At 42.6% G+C, this 20144-nt stretch overlaps 1 protein-coding gene across 1 annotated transcript; it reads right to left on the bottom strand.

Moving 5' to 3' along the window:
- Positions 1–11536: 11536 nt before the first annotated feature.
- On the bottom strand, positions 11537–19522 carry INPP1 (inositol polyphosphate-1-phosphatase). Its single transcript, XM_089488435.1, has 5 exons — positions 19319–19522; positions 15924–15984; positions 15586–15786; positions 13241–13415; positions 11537–12092 (listed from the first exon to the last, which is right to left on the bottom strand). Exons 1-5 carry the CDS (start codon positions 19520–19522, stop codon positions 11537–11539), a joined length of 1197 nt encoding a protein of 398 aa, XP_089344561.1.
- Between the last annotated feature and the right edge of the window lie 622 nt (positions 19523–20144).

Below are 20144 nucleotides of genomic sequence, written 5' to 3'. Positions count from 1 at the left end.
CCTGGCGGGGAATCCTTACAAATGTAGAGACACATCCAGTTATACGAACTCTGTCACTATACTTTTGTGTGGCAATGAAACAGATGAGGAAGAAACTTACAAAGGGGATATATAACAATGGGTTTTAATTTTTTTATTCTCTCTCTCTCTTCCAAACATATACATCCTTCAATGAAGTTTGACACTGCAAAGCTTTATTCACATACAATCACTCACCTAAGATCTATTAATATGTGAACTGACAGCCATAAGAAAGTACAGGAGAACTTATGTCGCTGAGGGAACTATTCCGGAAGGACGGTGGGTTGAATTTTTCCTGTACATCAGGTTTTCGCTCCCACTGGGTTTTCCTGTACTAGAGGGATAACTACAAAATTGAGCAACATAGAGGAAGAAAAGTGGGGGAATGTGGTAACTTGTCTTGTCCCCATAAACAAAGGGATTAGGTTAAGGTGGGCGTTCTTAGAATCCTTCCCTCCCACAGTTCACTAAAGGAAGTGATGAAACAGGATGTGACGTCAAATGAAGGGTATATAATATAATACCACACATGGACTCTTTCAGTTCTTTTTTCCTTTTCCTCCATGGTGGATGTGGTGAGAGTGAGCTCCCGGCAGTGAGCTATTATCGGATCTGGAGGCTTAACATTGGGTGAGATCAAATTGTGTTGAAGGGAATTGTTATATGTATAGAGAGAGAGAGATAAAAGGGGGTTGTTGTCCTGTGGGGTTTGGCTATGCGTGTATATGAGATAAATGTGTTTGCTGTGTTGTTACCTTATAATAAATACCTTTTAATGTAGACGAACCTTTGTGAGATATATTTTTATATTTGGTTCAAACACCACACACGGGAGGACAGGAAGGCCCGAATCCCGGACACCCCCCTAGCCGCCACCACAGGGAAGAGGTCCACTCCCAACCCCGGGGGGAAGGCAGGGTTGTCACGAATCGGTGTAAGGGGGGAAGGAATGGTGGAGACGGTGGTAGCGCGGAGCAAGGAGTGCCACACCCAGAGCGTCGCAGAGACAAAAGGGTGAGAAGCAGCAACACGACGGGCACAGGCAGCGGTGAGCCAGGGCAAAGAACTCGTCGGAACAGAAAGCGAAGCACTCTCAGCCCCCACCCAGAGCTTATGCCGCACCCCACATGACCATTCAAGGACACGCAGAAGGTGACAGGCCCGATAGTATGTGCGGGGGCAGGGCAGAGCCAGGCCACCCCTGTCCTTCGGTAGGACGAGCACACTATGTTTAATCCGCGGGGAGCCATGACCCCAAACGAAGCGAAGGAAGAGAGTGCGAAGTGTAGAGAAAAAGGAAGGTGGTACGCGAATGGGAAGGGTCTGAAACAAATAGAGAAGCCGGGGCATAGCATTCATTTTGATTGAGTTAATCCGTCCCACCCAGGAGATAGTGAATAAGCAGGAAGTTTATAGGGAAAAGTTGGGAGAAGTCCGCAGACAGCCAAACACCGAGATAACGCAGTTTCGCATCACACCAACGGAACGGGAATGCGGCCGCGAGCGAAACGCTCTCCGGCTCGGGAGCATCTACCCCCAGAATTTCAGATTTTGCCATATTAATTTTGAAATTAGAGAGGGAACCATAGAGATCCAGTTCCTTCAAGATGGATGGCAGAGACAACCGGGGCCGCGAGATGAAAAAAAGAAGGTCGTCGGCATAGCCCAGGACCTTATGATGAGTGTTGCCAACCGGTACGCCAGTGATGTCAGGATTCAGCCGGATGGCTTGTAGAAGAGGCTCGAGGGTGAGCACAAACAGTAACGGAGACAGGGGGCAGCCCTGCCGGGTGCCATTACGAATGGGAAAAGAGTCCGACAGGAGCCCATTTATCCGGAGCCGTGCCGAAGGAGCAGAGTACAGCGAGCGGACCCAAGAGAGGTAGCCTGCCCCAAAGCCCATGTGCTCGAGAGTGGTCAACAGAAAGGTCCAATCCACGTGATCGAACGCCTTCTCGGTGTCCGTGGAGAGAAAGGCCGAGGGTATGGAAGAGGACCTTGCCAAATGCATTAGGCTGAGGGTGCGGATAGTGCAGTCCCTGGCCTTGCGGCCAGGGACAAAGCCCGATTGGTCCGGGTGTACCAAGGCGGGAAGAAAAGGCTTCAATCTGTTCGCCAAGATTTTAGCGAACAGCTTGACATCCGCGTTAAGCAGGGAGATTGGGCGGTAGCTGCCACAATGCTCCGGATCCTTGCCCTCCTTTGGGATAAGAGTAATGGATGCCAAAATGGAGTGCGGATGTATCTGGCCGCCATCCAGAATAGAATTAAAGGCATCCACAAAATGCTGGCCAAGCTGTTCGCAGAAACAGGAATAATATTTCAGGGGGAATCCGTCAGGACCGGGACATCTCCCAGACCGAGAGGATTTGATAGCAAGGGAAAAGTCTGCGAGAGAGATAGGAGCATCCAGGCCTGCCGCAGCCTCAGTCGGTAGACGCCGAGTCAGGGTGCGCGAGAGGTAGTCGCGGATGCGCGGGACCCGAGAGGGTGAATCCCCCCTAGGAGTGGGGAGGTTATAGAGGTCAGTAAAATATTTGAGGAAGCCGTCCGAGATGTCCGAGTGGAGGAGACGCACCACCCCATCTGAGGAACGAATCTTGGGGATATAGGTGAGGCGGCGGGAGAGCTGAAGAGCCCGCGCCAGAAATTTACCCGACTTATCCCCGTGCTCATGAAAAAGCGCCCTGTTCCGTAAATAGGATCTATGGTATCTGGCGTTCAAAAGAGAGGCCAGCTCCTTCCGAAGCAACAATAAACGTTGCAGGTGCTCCCCCGACAGAGATTCCTTATGGGCGCGTTCCGCGGCTGCTATTTGGGCACAGAGAGACGAGGCCGACAGGCCTTCCACCTTTTTACGGTGTGAGCAGAGACTGATAAGGCGCCCCCTCAAAACACATTTGTGGGCCTCCCATACAGTGAGGCGGGGGGTGTCATCCGCGAGATTCTCGCGGAAATATTGGGAGATCGCGTCGGCCGTGTCCGCGCAGACACCGGCATCCGCCAGGAGGGACTCGTTGAAGCGCCAAGTGCGCTCGGAAGAATGAAGGAGGGGAGAGCCAATGGAAACAGTCAGAGGGGCGTGATCAGACCACGTGGTCAAGCCTATGCGGGCTCTGCGTAACAGGGCGACATAACGGTACGGGAGGAAGAAATAGTCGATTCGGGAGTAGGAGCCATGCGGCGCAGAGAAGAACGTGTAGTCCCGGTCAGCCTGGTGGAGGGCCCTCCAGCAATCAACGAGACGATACTGGGAGAGGAGGGAGAGGATCTTGCGCAATACATGTGTAGGGGACCGGGAGGAGCCAATGGAGGTGTCAAAAGACGGGTGGAGGGCGATATTGAAATCGCCGCCCAGCACCAGGACACCGTCACTAAAGTCGTGGAGACGACCAAGGGCGGTCTGCAGGGCAACATGTTGGCCCCGGTTGGGCAGGTAGAGGTTAGCGAAGGTATAAGTCTGGGTAGCAATGAGACACTTAAGAAACAGGAAGCGGCCACCGGGGTCCGCCAACACGGCCAGCTCCTGGAAAGGTACAGATTTTGATAACAGGATGGCGACACCCTTCGTTTTGGAGCCCGAGGTATTGCTAAAGAAGCCTGTGGGGTAATAATGGTTGGACAGACGGGGCGCAGAACCCTCTCGAAAGTGTGTCTCCTGAATAAAGGCCACATCCACCCGCTCCCGCCGTAGATCACAGAGCAAATGGGAACGCTTCTCCGGGATATTCAGTCCACGGGCATTAAGGGAGAGAAACGTGAGCGGGCTCTCCCGGGCGGGGGGAGGCATAGTGGGCACGGGAGGCAAAGGGAAGGAGGGGAGAGGGAGAGAAGAAAAGAAAAGAAAAAAAAAAAAGGGGGGGAAGAGGGGGAGAAGAGGAGGAACAGACACAAAGACGGAAGGGGGAAGGGAGTAGAAGAAAGAAGGACAAGAGGGAGAGGGGAAGGAGGGGAGACAGGGAAGAACGTGGAGGGAAAAAAGGCACTAAGTGCGCCGGGAAGGGTGAAAAAACAGACCTCGCTACACTGCGGCGAGCGAGGGATCACCCAACCCCTACAAAAGAGGGCGCAAAGTGACAGGGCCGACGCAGCCCCAAGGGAAAAAACGGCACAAGGAGTTAGTAATACGTAACAATAACTACAGCGAGGGCATCCGCCATCGCCCAGCGGCTGTGAGAGCAATAGGAGAACACGTGAAGGTGCAACTGGAATGGCTAGTAGAGGGTCTAGACAATGTACTAGAGGAGTTACGGGTGTGTGTGGAGAGAGAAATCGTGCCGCGTCAACGGTACGCGGCCAAGTGGCATAAATAACCATAAAAAAAAATAAAAAAAAAAAAAGAACAGCCAGATAGGCAGTACAATACAGATCAAATACATTGAAATAACAGTAGCATCATAAGGCACAATAAAGTGGTAAACAAGCCGCCACACCGGACGAAGGTACCGGCATAATCATGAGTGATGAGCAGTACAGTAAAACCAAAATACGGGGAGTACCCCAGAACAATCGCAAGCGGGCTGAGGAAGCGGTACAATACAGATCAAATGCATTGGAATAGCAGAACCATAAGGCATGAACAGGCGGTTAATAAGTAACTACAGTAGGTCAGAGCGCTGACAAACCCATGAGGGAGGAGCAGCGCAGCATAATAGAACCCCGGGAAAAAATAAAATGGACCGGAGGAGAACCCCAGAGGGGCCGCAACCGGGTTAGAGCGAGGGCAGGTGCGCAGCCCGAAGGCAAGCGCATCCCCCAGCCAAGAGTCGGTGGGGTGTGGTGTGTGTCAGGAAAGTCAGTACAGGTAAGCGTGTCTGGGTGTGTCAGTGTATGTGAGTGTGTCAGCGTATGTGAGTGTGGCCAGGGAGCGGGTGCACAGAGGCAGGTCAGCAGCCACCAGCACAAAGACGGCGTGTACAAGAGGGACCTGTGGTGTGAGGACCGCAACCCGGCATGCTCGGGGAGCAAAAAACGCAAGCAGACCGTGAGAAGGGCATATGCACACAAAAAAAAAAAAAAAGTTCTAGAAATGAATCTGGTGCAGGCGACATGCTGTAGCATGCCCTTGACGGGACATCCCCTTAAAAAACACAAATACTAAATACTAAAGTAAATAGTGCAAAATGAACAAATCCAACAGGCAGTATTAATATACACAATTGCACAGTGTGAGTTTACAGGCAGAAATATCTGACTCTTAAATGAAATCTAATCATAGGCTGCCTGAACTGTTATCACACCACCTCGATCATTGTCAGCATCCAGATAAGTAGCGCGTATGGAGTTCACAAACTACTACAGCATTGCATAGCTGTACAGAATACATGTTTGCCATAAAAATGTATTTCTTTAAATGGTTATTAAGACTATCCTTGTTGGATGCAGTTCCTAAAGCAAAGTGTATCCAGTCACAGGATATCACATTTCTCAAAATGTCAACGGAGTAAAGCAAATTGCATATTGGTGGATCATGAAGTAAGTAGCGGAAAGGATACCGTAGCACGCACATGTGTAATAACAAAATAAAATAAAACTGAAAAGAAGAAAAAAAAAAAAAAAAAAAAACAACCCCAAGGGCGTGTGGAGCCGGATTTTTTTGGGTTTTTTTGTTATAATGTGTAGGCCAACACCTCCCTTTTCTACTCTATTAGCTATTACATTCATTTTAATTCTCGGCTTTCTAAACAAAATGTGTAAACGATGTTTGGAATAGGTATGTCCATTGGGGCAAAATATATGCTCTTAAAATGTTTACTCTACCTCACCATGATATCTCCATCGAACACCACTCTTTTAAATTTTTGTTTCTCTTAGAAGTGGCATAAAGTTTATTTCCATAATTTTCTTTACATGTTTTGTAATTTTCACTCCCAGATATATAAAACTTTTTGGGTGATTAAATTTGTATTTGTCCTGGATAAATCTCATTTCACTCTTATTCACATTGATATATTGAGCTGAAGATTTTGCTGCATTTAATTTATAATTTGATACCCTACTATAGGTCTCTATTTCATTCATAACTAAAAGGAAGCAATTTAACCGGGTCAACAATACTTAACAAAATGTCATCAGCATTCAAAGATATTTTAAGATCTTCCTGTGATGTTGGGTATCCTTGAATCAATTTATTATGTCTAGAATTTCAATAGTTATTACATATAGAATTAAAAGTTTTCACTAGGTGGTCTACAATGCTTGTTTTCATGGCTTCATAAAATTCATTACCCAAACCATCTGGACTGGTTGTTTTGCGATTAACATTCTAATAGGGTGAATTTCTTTCCCGGAGGTTAGGTCCATTATAACCATATCATGATTAGACCATATAAAAGGTTTTATCTCAATTTCTTTAACTTTTTAACCGCCAAACATCAAACAATTTATAAGTGGTGGTGTATGAACAATTCAAAATGAGGAGCAAGCAGAGCCCACGCACTCTAGCTTGATGTACCAGTATACAAACCCTCCACAGGCAGATGTCCCAAAGTGAATCTACACTCTCCTATAATGCCAGTTCATTATCTATTGTACAGACTATTATATTGGTATGCTTAATTTCTATATTAAGATTTTTCTCTAGAAGCTTCAATTATCAAAGGGTAGTGTTTTGCATACCATCTTGTTTTATCCTGTTTTCTCCAGTGTGTCTCCTGAACCATAACCACCTGAATCTCCTTTTTACGGAGGAAGTCATTAAAGGACCATCTCTTTTGTGGGATATTAAGACCTTGTATATTTATTGACGCAAACTTAATTGTCTGCATTCATCTAAAAGTTTAATGATTATGCACAGTGACCCCCAGTCACTGGCTAAAAAAAACGTACATACAAAAAAAATATGCCATCAAAAAACATCCCTGTAAATGGGTAACAATAAACACAAACAAATGTTATTTCCTTTGGAAAAAGTATCCTCGGCTATAACCTCATATGTAAAACCAACATAGTCTATCTTAGTCCTAAACAGAATTTATGGCGGAGCAATAGATTGAGAACGGCTTGTTAAACCTTAAACTAACGCAAAATCACATAGAAATTAGAATAATCTATTAAATGCTCATTAATTCTAGTGGATTATTAAATACCGTATTGGCTCGAATATAGGCCGCACTTTTTCCCCCCAGTTTAAGTCTTTAAAGTGGGGGTGCGGCCTATATTCGGGGTCTAGCGCCCGACACCCGGGCCATGCAGTCCCGGGCGCCGGGCAGGCAGCGGGGTTAGGATACAGATCCCCTGCAGCGGTGCAGGGGACCTGCATCCTACGCTCAGACAGCCTCCCCTGCCAGCACTTCCCACGGGGGGGTGCCGGCACGGGAGGTTGTCTAAGCGCATCGTGCGGATGGTCACCGGCTGCGGAGGTTGTTTACCCGCATCGCCGCAGCCGGTGACCGTCCACACGATGCGTTTTACCTCTGCCCCCAAGACTTACCAGAGCAGACTCCCGGGTGTCTTGCGGTGCCGGCGGGGGACATCTACGCAATACGCGTATACAACTTCCGGTGCCGGCACATCAGCTGAGTGCCGGCACCGGAAGTTGTATACGCGCATTGCGTAGATGTCCCCCGCCGGCCCCGCAAGACACCCGGGAGTCTCCTCTCGTAAGTCGGGGGGGGGGGAAGGACAGTGGCAGAATATCTCGGGGGGGAGGGGGAGGACAGTGGCAGCATATCTCGGGGGGGGAGGGGGAGGACAGTGGCAGCATATCTCGGGGGGGGGACGAGTGGCAGCATGTTTTTTTGGTGCTTTTTTAAAGAAAAAAACTTTTTCTTTAAAAAAGCACCAAACTTTTAGGGTGCGGCCTATATACGGGGGCGGCCTATATCCGAGCCAATACGGTACTTCAAAAAAGATCCAGTACCTCAGGGGTGTCCAAGTTTTTTTTGCAGTGGGCCACTTCATCAGAATTGTATACGTGTGCGGGCCGCACTCATTTTTACTGTGTGAAAATATGGCCTTTAATAAGATATGCAGATTAAAATAAAGTAAATGACACAAAACCTTTACTTTTCCTCTCACTGATTTCTGGGCCTAGAAAGTTTTGTGACTACAAATTCAGGATTCTGGATAAGTTAAAATGAAATAGTTCTATTTATCCTAGGGATGCACCTAAATGAAAATTCTGGACCAAAACCAAAAATTCAGGGTTCACTGAAAATGACCCCCCCACATACTTTTATTAAAAGTAAGTTGCACACCAAAATTGTACAAAAAAATTATATATTATGATTGTTAACAACAATCTCGGGCATACCCAGATTCCAGCATGTACTGGTTGGCTGGGCATTGTACCAGTAATTTTTGTCCAATTTTAGTGTGTAACCACACTTTTAATAAAAGTAACACACCACAATTGGACAAAAAAAATCAACAATATGACTTAGTATGATAGGAGTGTGATTGCTAACAGCAAACACACTCTTTTCATACCCAGGCAACCAGTAAATGCTGGAACCTAGGCATAATAGGACTGTGATTGCTGTTAGCAATCACACGCCTATCATGCCAAGTCAGCCAGTACATGCTGGTACAGGGTGGCTGTAAGTGCAGACCCCATACTGCTGGCAGCATCAATACACAAGGGGGGCAGCTAGCCAGGTTTCAGCATGTACTGGCTGACTTAGCATGATAGGAGTGTGATTGCTAACAGCAATCACAGTCCCATCATGCCTAGGTTCCAGCACTTACACATCCATGCTATCACACACACTCATTCATTCTTATACTCATTCATTCACACATTCATTCCCTCACAGGCATACTCATTCAAACAACCTCCCCCACCCCCTTACCTACTACAGCTCTCGATGCCGCTCACAGACTTCAGCAGGGGGCGCGGCCTCCCTCGTTCTCCCCACAGAGGAGGCAGGACTGGAGCAGAGAATAGACCCTCCCACAAGTAAGCGGCAGGGCTTGTGATGATGTGATCCTGGCTGCCGATCTCACGCGGGCTGCACCTCGAGGTCACGCGGGCCGCATGTTGGACGCCCCTGCAATACCTGGATATAGCTCTGTAATAAGATAAGATATAAAAATAAAATTCTAGGAGTGCTAAAATTGTGATACCATCCTTCCATAAATCCCATAATAGTTGTAATAAGCACCCAATTTGCGTTAAGGAAAAAAAAACCTTTACGTTAAATTATCTTAACTTGACTAAACTCTTAAATTAGAAAAATATATATCTTTGTATGGGCCTTCTTTAATCAGATTTAATCTGCTATTCTCAAGGAGCAACTCTTTGAATTTGAGCGATTGGAAACATATAATGATGTCTCTTGGTTGATTTTCAGATGTTCTATTTCAGGGGCGTCCAACGTCCGCGTGAGTCTTCCCGTCTGTGGGCCGGCAGACCACACTCCACGCAGCCGCCCAGCTGCGAAGTTCAAAGCAGCCATTGTGCGGCTTTGAACACGTGATGTTCGAGGGGGCGGGCCCACAGAAGGTTTTCCTTGTGGCAAGGAGAGGGTCATCATATCGGAGGTGAGCAGGAAAAAGTAAAAAAACTAAAATGTAAGTATTAACAATGGACATGAAGTATATAGAAGTGTAGTTTTTGCTACTGTGGCTGCTATATTGCTATATTAAATGTATATGTTTCCTAACAGCAATCACACTCCTATTATGCACAAGCAGCCAATACATGCACATAACCTACAGCCTCCCTGTGCTCTGCCCCCCTACTTGCACATCCTTGCTATCACATGCATATTTATGACAAACATTCATTCCCTCATTCACGTATACTCATTCATACACTCTTCCCCACCCTTACCTGAACTGCAGATCTTCCGGTGCCGCTCGCAGACTTACGCAGGGGCTGCTGTCTCCATCTGTGTTGCGCGCAGTCTGTTTGAACTTCTGTTGACCTGCCCAGGGGAACAGGAACGGAGCGGAGTCACGTGAATGCGCGTCAACTCACGTGACTCCGCTGGGTTCCTGCGTCCCCTCGACCGAACAAGAGACGCTGCTGAGCAACACAGGGGTAGGCGAAAAAAAAAAAAAAAAAAAAAAAAAAAAAAAAATATATATATATATATATATATATATATATATACACACACATAAAACCAATAATATGCTATTGCACTCCAAACCAATTCTGTAGTAGCCTGGTGCTAGGTAACAAGGCCAAGTAATATACACAGTCTATGGATAGTTACCAGCACTCTAGGTCTTTTTCAATCAATACAGATTCCTCTTTTGCAGGTCAACGTTTCAGTCTTTATTTGACTTTGGTGTCCTGATGAAAGTCAAATAAAGACTGAAACGTTGACCTGCAAAAGAGGAATCTATGGCCAAATTATTTCATATTTTAAGTATGAGTAAATAAATCTGCAAAGCTGTTTAAATGAAAGTTACATATACAAAAGTCATTTTCCCCATAAATATTTTTTTTATTAGAAGAATAAAATACATACATACTTTATGATGCAATGATGGTCATTAGGACCCTACTTAGAAGTCTTAATATATATTTGATAGAAAAAGAAAACAGATATTGCAATGGTAGGATACTGCAAAACAACTGTTTCCTCAATAACACATTGATATAGCACCAAATCCCAAATGCCCCCAAACGAATAGAAAAGATATCTTTAAATTAATTCACATAATTTTTTTAGTAAGTTGACCTAGTGTCTTATATCTTATTTGACAAATTCTATATATTGGTTGGCTAATTTTCACTTACCAGCATTGCTACTGTAGCCCTGACATATATTTATGCCAGGAGCATGGATAGAGTATTGCTGCATTCAGTGCAGTCACCATGGAGAACATGCTGGAAATATAAGGGCACCCCCAAAGCTTTAGAGACTAATGGAGATCATTCACAACATGCTGGTAGAAGGTGAGCATGAGAGTGCACTTTCACACAACCCCTTTATTTATAAATGGTCGTGTATGAACAATTCAAAATGAGGAGCAAGCAGAGCCAACGCACTCTAGCTTGATGTACCAGTATACAAACCCTCAATAGGCAGATGTCCCAAAGTGAATCTACACTCTCCTATAATGCCAGCTACAACACTTTTCTTTTACTCAGTCTGCATTGACCAGACTAGTCCTACTTAAAAATCTAAATAATTACCACCAAGTACCTGACCTTTCCTTTCTCATTGTTCATCTATTTTGTAGTAGTAAATATCTCCAAATTGTTAATAAAGAGTGTCAGGAGAGAGGGGTTGCCCTAAAACTAGCCATGGTTAAAAAAATGAATGAGGTTTAAGACCAATATTGAAACTGATCAAATATTCCAAAATATCTTAAACTGCTAAAACAAAAAGTCAACCATCACACCAATTGATGTTGTACTTATTAATGTAATATGCATATTAACTTGAAAATAAATTCATATGATCTACTACTGCACTTGCTTTTTAGGCTCCACAAACCATTTTAGCTCTTAGAATACATAACAATAAAAATGTTTTTTATACATAATACATTGAATATACCACCCATTTGATATGTTTTAATGTAAAATAAATAAAACTTCATCTCATTAAACTGCTCATTTTTGGTAAGGCAGATTTTTCAGAAAAGTGTACATAAATGATTTTAGATGTTCTTCTGATCTGTAGGCCACAAGTCCTCCTTTATTAGACCACCTGTCTGCCCCAGTTGCTCCTTCTACCTCTGAATTATATAACAGATGGGGCTTCTCTGTCAATACGTTTTGGTGCCTTAACATTTTCAGGCACTCTGAAAGGTCCAGTATACCTCCTCCAAGAGATCTCAGGATGGCATGAGGAGCACAGCTGTCCCACTTGAAAGTGGTATCTTCGGAAAACACATAAAAATCCACTAGACCCTGCACCACACAAAGACACTTGTAGCCTGCTCCTGCTGCGAAGTGCAGGTTTTCTCCACAAATTGCTGACAGAGAGCTGAGAATATTCTTTGCTTCAGCTGAACTAGTTACGGCTGAATAGAAGTCCTTTCCTTTTCCACCTTGCTGTAATGAATTGACATTTGGTGTGCTATGAATTTCTCCATTGGCAGTAAACTGTAGTGAGCAGATATTGGAATTCATGTATGACAGTCCCCAATAGTGCTGGCCTTTCCACCTGAGAATATGAATAAATTATGGCATTAACCAAGATTCACATTATGCAAATTAGTTTTCTCTTTCATATGAATTGGTCTACCAACTTGCAGTGATTCATTCATGCCCCTTTACCCGTTTGGTAAGTATTATGTAAGTAATTCTAATGTTAACAAAGAACAATGAATAAAGTACATGCATGATGTTTTGGGACAGGCTTTAGGTATTAACATAAATACACTGAATATAACATAGAATCTGATAAAGTATGCTTTGGGAATCTGAAGTTCTTATACAAACTTTGAGGGCAGTTTAACCCTCAATCCTTCCGTCTAAAATACAAAAGCACTTCATGTCAAGATTTTATCATTGTGGAGACAATGGCTCCACTTTTTACACACCACTGATATTTATCTACTCTAATAATACAACTGTCCCATAAATTACTTGTTGGGCAAATTTGTATTGGTGCTGGAACAACAAGAGACCTAGCTAAGGTTGATAAGAACCATAATGTCCTCATGGTCTTACCTTGATCTTTATTATATAAGTTCAAAAAAACTGCACAAGTAGAGCTCTGATGCAAAGCGGCCGGATACGTCATCATATACTGATATTATTATTATTATGATATCCATAAAAGCCTGCTTATGGTAAAGCTAGGGGTGCTGCCCTGGGCGAGGCCTAGGCAAGCAACTTGAATATATATATATATATATATATATATATATATATATATATATATCACACACACACCACTAATACAAACATTTGTGGAGTGGTTACCGATTTAGCTCGACTTAAAATCTACTCCTAGCGCTCCATTGACAGCTATAATGCTTGTGTTCAAGGACATACTGTTAATATCAATGACTAATATCATTAAGCCTCCAGCCTAATTAGCATGTTAGCAACATTTACATGTATATCTCGGATGGCCAGATCTGTGTTAGGAGCCAAGAAGACCAATAGGGTAGCCAGCTTGATACTTTTTTTTGGGGGGGGGGGGGATGAGGTACACGTATATCAAAACGAATATAAAAATTACACAAAATATTAGGAACAGATATAAACAAAATATAGAAACCATGGCTACCAAGTCCTGGCTTATATGAATGTACATGTACAGCGAAGTTGTAGGCAGTAATCAAACTATTTTTAAATCTGTACCTGAGTGTTTTGGGATCCTTTGTGGCAAATGGTTGATTAACGACACCCATAATTGGAAGTCCTGTGTCAATCAGGTAGACGCCAATTAAAACAGTTACACACTGAAGGCCCTTAGTATAAATTCCTTTATTTGGCTCAGTATCTGAGGATCCCTTAATGTATTGATATGTTGAATCTGGAATTAGAGAGAGAGAATAAGTGAATAATTTCTTTATATATATGATATTATACCTATATATAAAGCACATAAAAAAGAAATAAAATATAATAGTAATTTACTTTCTGGGGAATATGCCCCTGTCTCAAACCTATCCAGAACAGAACTTATCAATGTAACATATATTTGGAATTAACGTTATTACCAATTTGTAAATTATTATTAACATTACTTAGACTGTAAACTCTTCAGTGCAGGGATCTACTTTCCTAATTTATGTGTACCTATTGTACACTGTACGGACAAAAGTATTGGGACACCTGACCATTATACCAACAGGGAAGTTGCATTTTAAATACATTAATAAGTAGTTGGTCCCCCCTTTGCAGCTATAACAGCTTCCACTCTTCTGGGAAGGCTTTCAACAAGATTTTGGAGTGTTTCTGTGGACATTTGTTGCCTGTTCATTCAGTAGAGCGTTTGACAGGTCAGGCACTGATATTGGACAAGAAGGCATGGCTCGCAATCTCCATTACAGTTCATCCTAAAAGTTTTCAATGGGGTTGAGGTCAGTTCTCTGCTGGCCAGTCAAGTTCTTCCAAACCTAACTCATCCAATCATGTGTTTATGGACCTTGCTTTGTGCACTGTTCCCACAAAGTTGTAAGCATAGCATTGTCCAAAATGTCTTGGTATGCGGAAGCATTAAGATTTCCCTTCACTGGGAGTAAGGGACCTAGCCCAACCCCTGAAAAATAGCCCCATACCATTATCCCTCCACCTCCAAACTTCACCGTTGGCGCAAAACAGTCAGACAGGTAATGTTCTCTAAGCATCTACCAGACTCAGACTTGCCCATTAGACTGTCAAACAGAGAAGCGTGATTCATCACTCCACAGAACACTTTCTACTGCCAGATTCCAGTGGTAGTAATAAAGTATGTGATTTGCGTAGCAAATAATAATCGCCAACGCTGGCAAACAACATTTATATGTAATCAAATAACCGTGTTTGAGTATCTGTTGTGTTCGTGAAACAAACACACCCAAAGTAAAGCTTTTTTAATTTTTGTTAATTAGGATTTATCGTTGATCTAACAAGCAGAATGTAGATTCCCCTTTCTGCTACACCTTTTAATCTTTAACTGTATTAATCTTATACTACTTTGTTAAAAAAAAAAAAAAAAAATCAAATGCCTTTATGTGGGTCTAATATACTATATTAGCCAGAATAAGGTCCTGTCGCAGCATTTCAATTGGGCTTAGGTTTAGATTTTTACAGGGTCATTGCAACACCTTTATTCATTTTTTTTTAGCCATTCTGTTGCAGATTTGCCGGTGTGCTTGAGATCAATTTCAGCCATCAGCCTTTGGACAAATTGTCCTGCATTTGACTTTGGTAAACAGAGTAGTTCATGGTCGACTCAATGACTGCAAAACAAGCCCAAATCATGACCCTTCCACCACCATGTTCTTTTCTGTTGGCAACCCCTCCAAACAAACCATAATTGTTCAGTCTTTTTATAATTGTACAGTCATGAACTTCATTTAACATGCCTATAGATTCTGAGATGTAACTCTTGGGTTTTTTGCAATTTCTCTGAGCATTGCACGGGGGAATTTTGCTGGGATGTCTACTCCTGGGTAAACTGGCAACTGTCTTTAATGTTTTCCACTTTTGAATAATCCTTCTTACTGTAGAATGATGGGCTTTAAATTGTTTAGAAACGACCTCATAACCCTTCCCAGATTGATGAGCATCAACAATTGCTTTTCTAAGATCATTGCTGATGTTTTTCCTCCTTGGCATTGTGTTAACACACACCTGGATGCACACCAGCAAACTGCCAAAACTTTTATAGAGGTGGTCACACTTGCTGATGATTAATTAATCAAGGGCATTTGATTAGCAGCACCTGCCTGTTACTTAGCATCTTAATATCTATAGAAGTAGTAAGGGCATACTTATTTTTTCAAACATGGCTTCTTCATTTTGGCTCTATTTTTGTTGAATAAATCATGACACAATGTAAAATGTCATGTGTTGTGCATCTACGGTTGTTAGATCTACTAAGAAACAGATCATTGTTATGTCCTGAAAAACCATAGAATTAAAAGAGGGTGTACGTTCTTTTTCACATGACTGTATTCTCTCCAGCGCCGATATGTGCACCATAACTCTCCACTTACCAATAGGATCCACCCACACAGCGATGTTGCTCCATGGAATGTCAACACTTATGGCACTGAGTGCAGGGTCTGTTAGACTCACATCCTGATGAACAACCCTTGCTAAGGCTTTGGATGCAGCTTCGTTATTATCAAGAACCTTTTGTAAAAGTTTAGCTGTTTCTTCCTCTGTTGCACACACTTTAACTGTAATTTTTTCTCCTATGAATAAAGGGTGAATATTCATTATTAAACTACAGTAAGACATGATTTTTTTAAAATAATAAATTACAGTGTTTTACAACATGTAATACTGGCCAATACACATTTGTTTATAATGCTCCTTCCGTATTACTTACCTAGTTCATTTGTAAATTCATTTGATTCTTCACCTGCAATCTGATTTTCTAAACCTGGAAACTGAATATTTACACATGGTGATTATATACTCTATACATTTTACATATCTGCTATAAAGAATTAGTTATCAATATTCTCAACAAATCATTTTCATGCTCATGGGTCCATTTTACATGTAAAACAATAATTGCACTCTCTTGTTTGTGAAGCAAATAGACAATGGGATACTGTTACTTTATTCATTCCTCTGAAGGGTTAATCACAATACAGAATTTTAATAAAATTTTTCAGTTTCTTTGGCCACAGCCTATCAGTGTCTGCCAAATTATAATTAAAGGGACAGTTTAATGTCCCAGACAGCCTCACCAAATAATAACACTGGCTAAGATCTACAAGTTATCCTGGGATGCTTGTTTCCATGGGTGTGCCACTTGGGGTACGTTCATTTATGTTTGGTAGGAAATTCCATTAGTGAAGGCACTATGGAATAGTGTGTTTCCGTTGATGTTTTTGGTATTGGCAGTTTACTGCTTTTTTGTGTGGAACCATTGATAATATAAAACAAAATCACAAAAAAAAAAAACACTTAAGGAAAAGCTGCAGATCCAGATCTACAGCACAACACCTCCTCCATGGCCCAATCCTTTGTGACAAATTGGGTGCTATGAGGGGGAGTATACAGGGGGGCACCACATAAATGTGAAGAGACCACTAAGCTATTATTAAAGTGCATTATGGATGACTGGAGTGTCGTTTTAAGTGAAACTATGAAAACTAATTCTGGGAAGGGTTTGGACATTTAATCAATGCCCCCCCTAGGTTATTCCTTGCTCCCCCCTGTTGCCCCCCCCGCCGAATTTGTAACCACCCAGGACAGTCCCAGTCAGGTGCTAACAACGGCACCTTGCCGTCACTAGCACTACCTTACCTTGATGGAGGTCTGTGGACCTCCATCACCACCTACCCCGGCGATCTGCCCCTCAAACTGAAGGGCATCACCGGGGCCACCGGATCCGCCCGGTGCTGTCTCGCACAATGACGCGATGACGTCACCGCGCAACTTTATTAACAACTGACAATTGTCAGTTAAAGAGGTATGGGGGCATGCTGCTTAGATGCCTGTATCTGTATCTACATACCCCCAACATATACCATTGGAAAGGTAATTGCCTCACCTTTCCAACGGTATATAGATTGTAAAAAAAGAATAACAAATATTAAGTTAAAAATGTAAAAAAAATGGATTTGGGGGTCTCTAAAGGCAGATAAAAAAAGATCAAAATTGCCTAGAGACCCCCAAATTAAATTATTTAAACATAAAGTAGTTTAACTTTAAAAAAAAAAAAAAAAAAGTTTAAGTATTCTAGCTAAATGATCACTGTGGTAGCCAATGTTACCACAGTGATCATATAGCTATAAAAAGTTACATTCCCTTTTTAAAAATGGCCGATACTAATTTTAAATCCTATTATGCCTTTGATCATGGGGTTAAATTTAGCCAACGGTAGAGGGAGGCAATTTTTGAAATCCTGATGAACTGCAAATATTATTAAAATCAGCCATTTAGCCCGTGCGGTACGTGAGTAACCATATCATCCCTGGAGCGCCTTGCATTTTTACTGCAAAACGTATTTATTTTTCTCCCTTTACCATCATTTCTTTGGGATTGTAACGGGAAAGAATGGCGTGTGGTTCTGCGAGTGAATGGAGATATGAAAGGCGTGTGAATGGTCAGTAATTAGGGTTAAAGCCTTGACGTGGCATTACTGCTCACGTAGGAAGTTAAATTATGGCGCAAAAAGTACACATTTGCAAAAACGACATCCCTTGGCGCATCAAATGAGGGGCTGCATGTGTTTCTAGTACAAACCTGGATTGCGCAAGACAAAAATGAACATGTCGCTATGGTTAGAAAAAACATATTTTCTAGCCAAAGCGACATATTCCATCATTATTTGTGCACTCAACTTTTGTCCTAGAAATACATGTAGCCCCTCATTTGAAGCTCCAAGGGGTGTAGTTTCTTAAAATGGATGAATTGCCTGAATGAGGGAGAACATGAGTTAATGTGTTTGTGTGTATCATAGATGTATAATTGTGTAAGGGCAAAAATGGAACTAGCAGGATGTTTGAGCCTTGGGGACCAAGATGGCACAGGCAGGGTGTATATGGGACAAAGATGGCAAATCTTATGTGTGTTATCTGGGTGCTGGCCAGGTTCTATGTGGGCAGTGTGGTTGGGGTGTGCAACCTGTGATCTATCCCTGTAATTTAGGGGTTTTAAATATACCTTTAATGGCGTGTTTTTATGTGAATTCCAATTGATCTGTACCTGCAAAGCTGGGTTTGTGTATTCTTCTGTAGATCCATATCTGCTATGCTATGTTTCCATACATTATTTATGTATACCTGCAAATACAGGTTTTGTATGTCTTGTTCAGTTGATTAATACCTGCAATGCTGTTTCCATGTATTTATTTGATCTATACCTGCAATGCTACATTTCATTTATTATTATTGTATACCTGCAAATACAGGATTTGTATGTCTGATTCAGTTTATTTGATATATACCTTCAGTGCTGAGATCACAAGTGAATTTCAATTGATCTATACATGCAAAGCTGGGTTTGTGTGTTAATGTGTTGATCTATATTTGCTATCGGCAGCAGGGTCTAATATTTATATATATATCGGCAGCAGGGACTAATATTATATATATATCGGCAACTGGGGCTAATATTAATATATATGGGCAGCAGGGGCTAATATATATATATATATATATATATCAGCAGCAGGATCTAATATTAGGCCCTGAAATCATTTAGTGCAACAGTTAAGGTATTGTGTTGTTTAAAGGATTTCAAGGATTAGTCTTACTAAATTGTGGCTTCAGGCTTCCCATGTTGAATGTACAAGTATTGTATTGGCCAATAACAAAAGTATCATTCCATAGCACATTACTTTTGGCCACTGCATTTAATAGTACTAGCAATAAACATTTATAACACCATATTTAGTTACAAAAACTTAAGGGGTCATTCTAGTGCCCAAAATTTTATTTTTGTGCATGTTGGAGTCCATGCATTTTACTACATTCAAACTAGGGCACGCATTCTTTAGCTATTGGAGTTCTGTCTCATTTAAGCCCTGCTCTGGCTGGTATGCAAACTGGACTCCAACATGTATCTAAAGAAAAATAGGTGTGTAGTGTGCCTTTAAATCCATTATAGTAGTGCAAACAGCAAGGAATAAGGCATGTGTGGCGCATATCTTTTGTATGCTAGAAAATAAGATGCCCAACAAGTCTGCAAATTAAAGGACACAAAGATAAGAGTCCTTGATATGATGGGTAACAATTTACTATATGGAAAACCTAAGTTCCTGGGTACCTTTTTCCCAATGTCATGTTTTATTACTTCCTGGACCAAGACGTCAGCAAGGGTTTTGAAATCAGTGAGAAATTTCTTATTCTTTTCTCCCTCTTTCTTTTCCTCAATTAATAACTGGAATAGGGCATCTTCCTGTCGGCATGCGCGAGCAATTGACGCAGCTTTTTCTGAAGCTCGAAGCAGTTCTTGAAGAATGGCAGACATTTTAAACCTGTATGTAAGAAATCACAGAAAAAGAACAGCTATTGTAATTCATACGGGTCCATGACAGGACACAGTAACAATAATTAAGTTAAGAGTGCTAGGAGGCGGACAATGCTAGTAATGTAAATTATGTGTTTGTTTTTATTTCAATAATAATACTAGGGCTGAAACAACGAATCGATAAAATCGATAATAATCGATAACGGAAATCGTTGTCGACAATTTCCGTTATCGATTAATCGAGTGATCGATTCGTTGTTGGAGCACTCGGCTCCTTTTACTTACCTCCGCGAGCGTTCCCCGCTTCTGCTACACGCTCTGCAGTCTCCGCCTTCTTTTAGTTGCGTGACGGATGTGACGCGTTCCGGAGGTAAGTATTCTTCATGTCTGTGCGAATCGCTCTGTGCGAGTGGCTCTGTGCGATTCGCTCTGTGCGAGTGGCTCCATTCGCACAGAGCGATTCGCGGGGGTGGGGTTTCAGGGGATGCAGGGCAGGGTGTGAGTGTGGGTGCAGGGCAGAGTGGGGGTGGGGGGGGCAGGCCAGGGTAGGAGACTGAGTGCAGGGCAGAGTGGGGGTGGGGATGCAGGGCAGGGTGTGAGTGTGGGGGCAGGGCAGGAGACT

This window comes from Sceloporus occidentalis, unplaced genomic scaffold (genome assembly GCF_023333645.1).
Source record: "Sceloporus occidentalis isolate IW3139 unplaced genomic scaffold, rSceOcc1.0.p SCAF_38, whole genome shotgun sequence".
NCBI lineage: Eukaryota > Metazoa > Chordata > Lepidosauria > Squamata > Phrynosomatidae > Sceloporus > Sceloporus occidentalis.
This window is presented reverse-complemented; position numbering and strand designations above follow the sequence as displayed.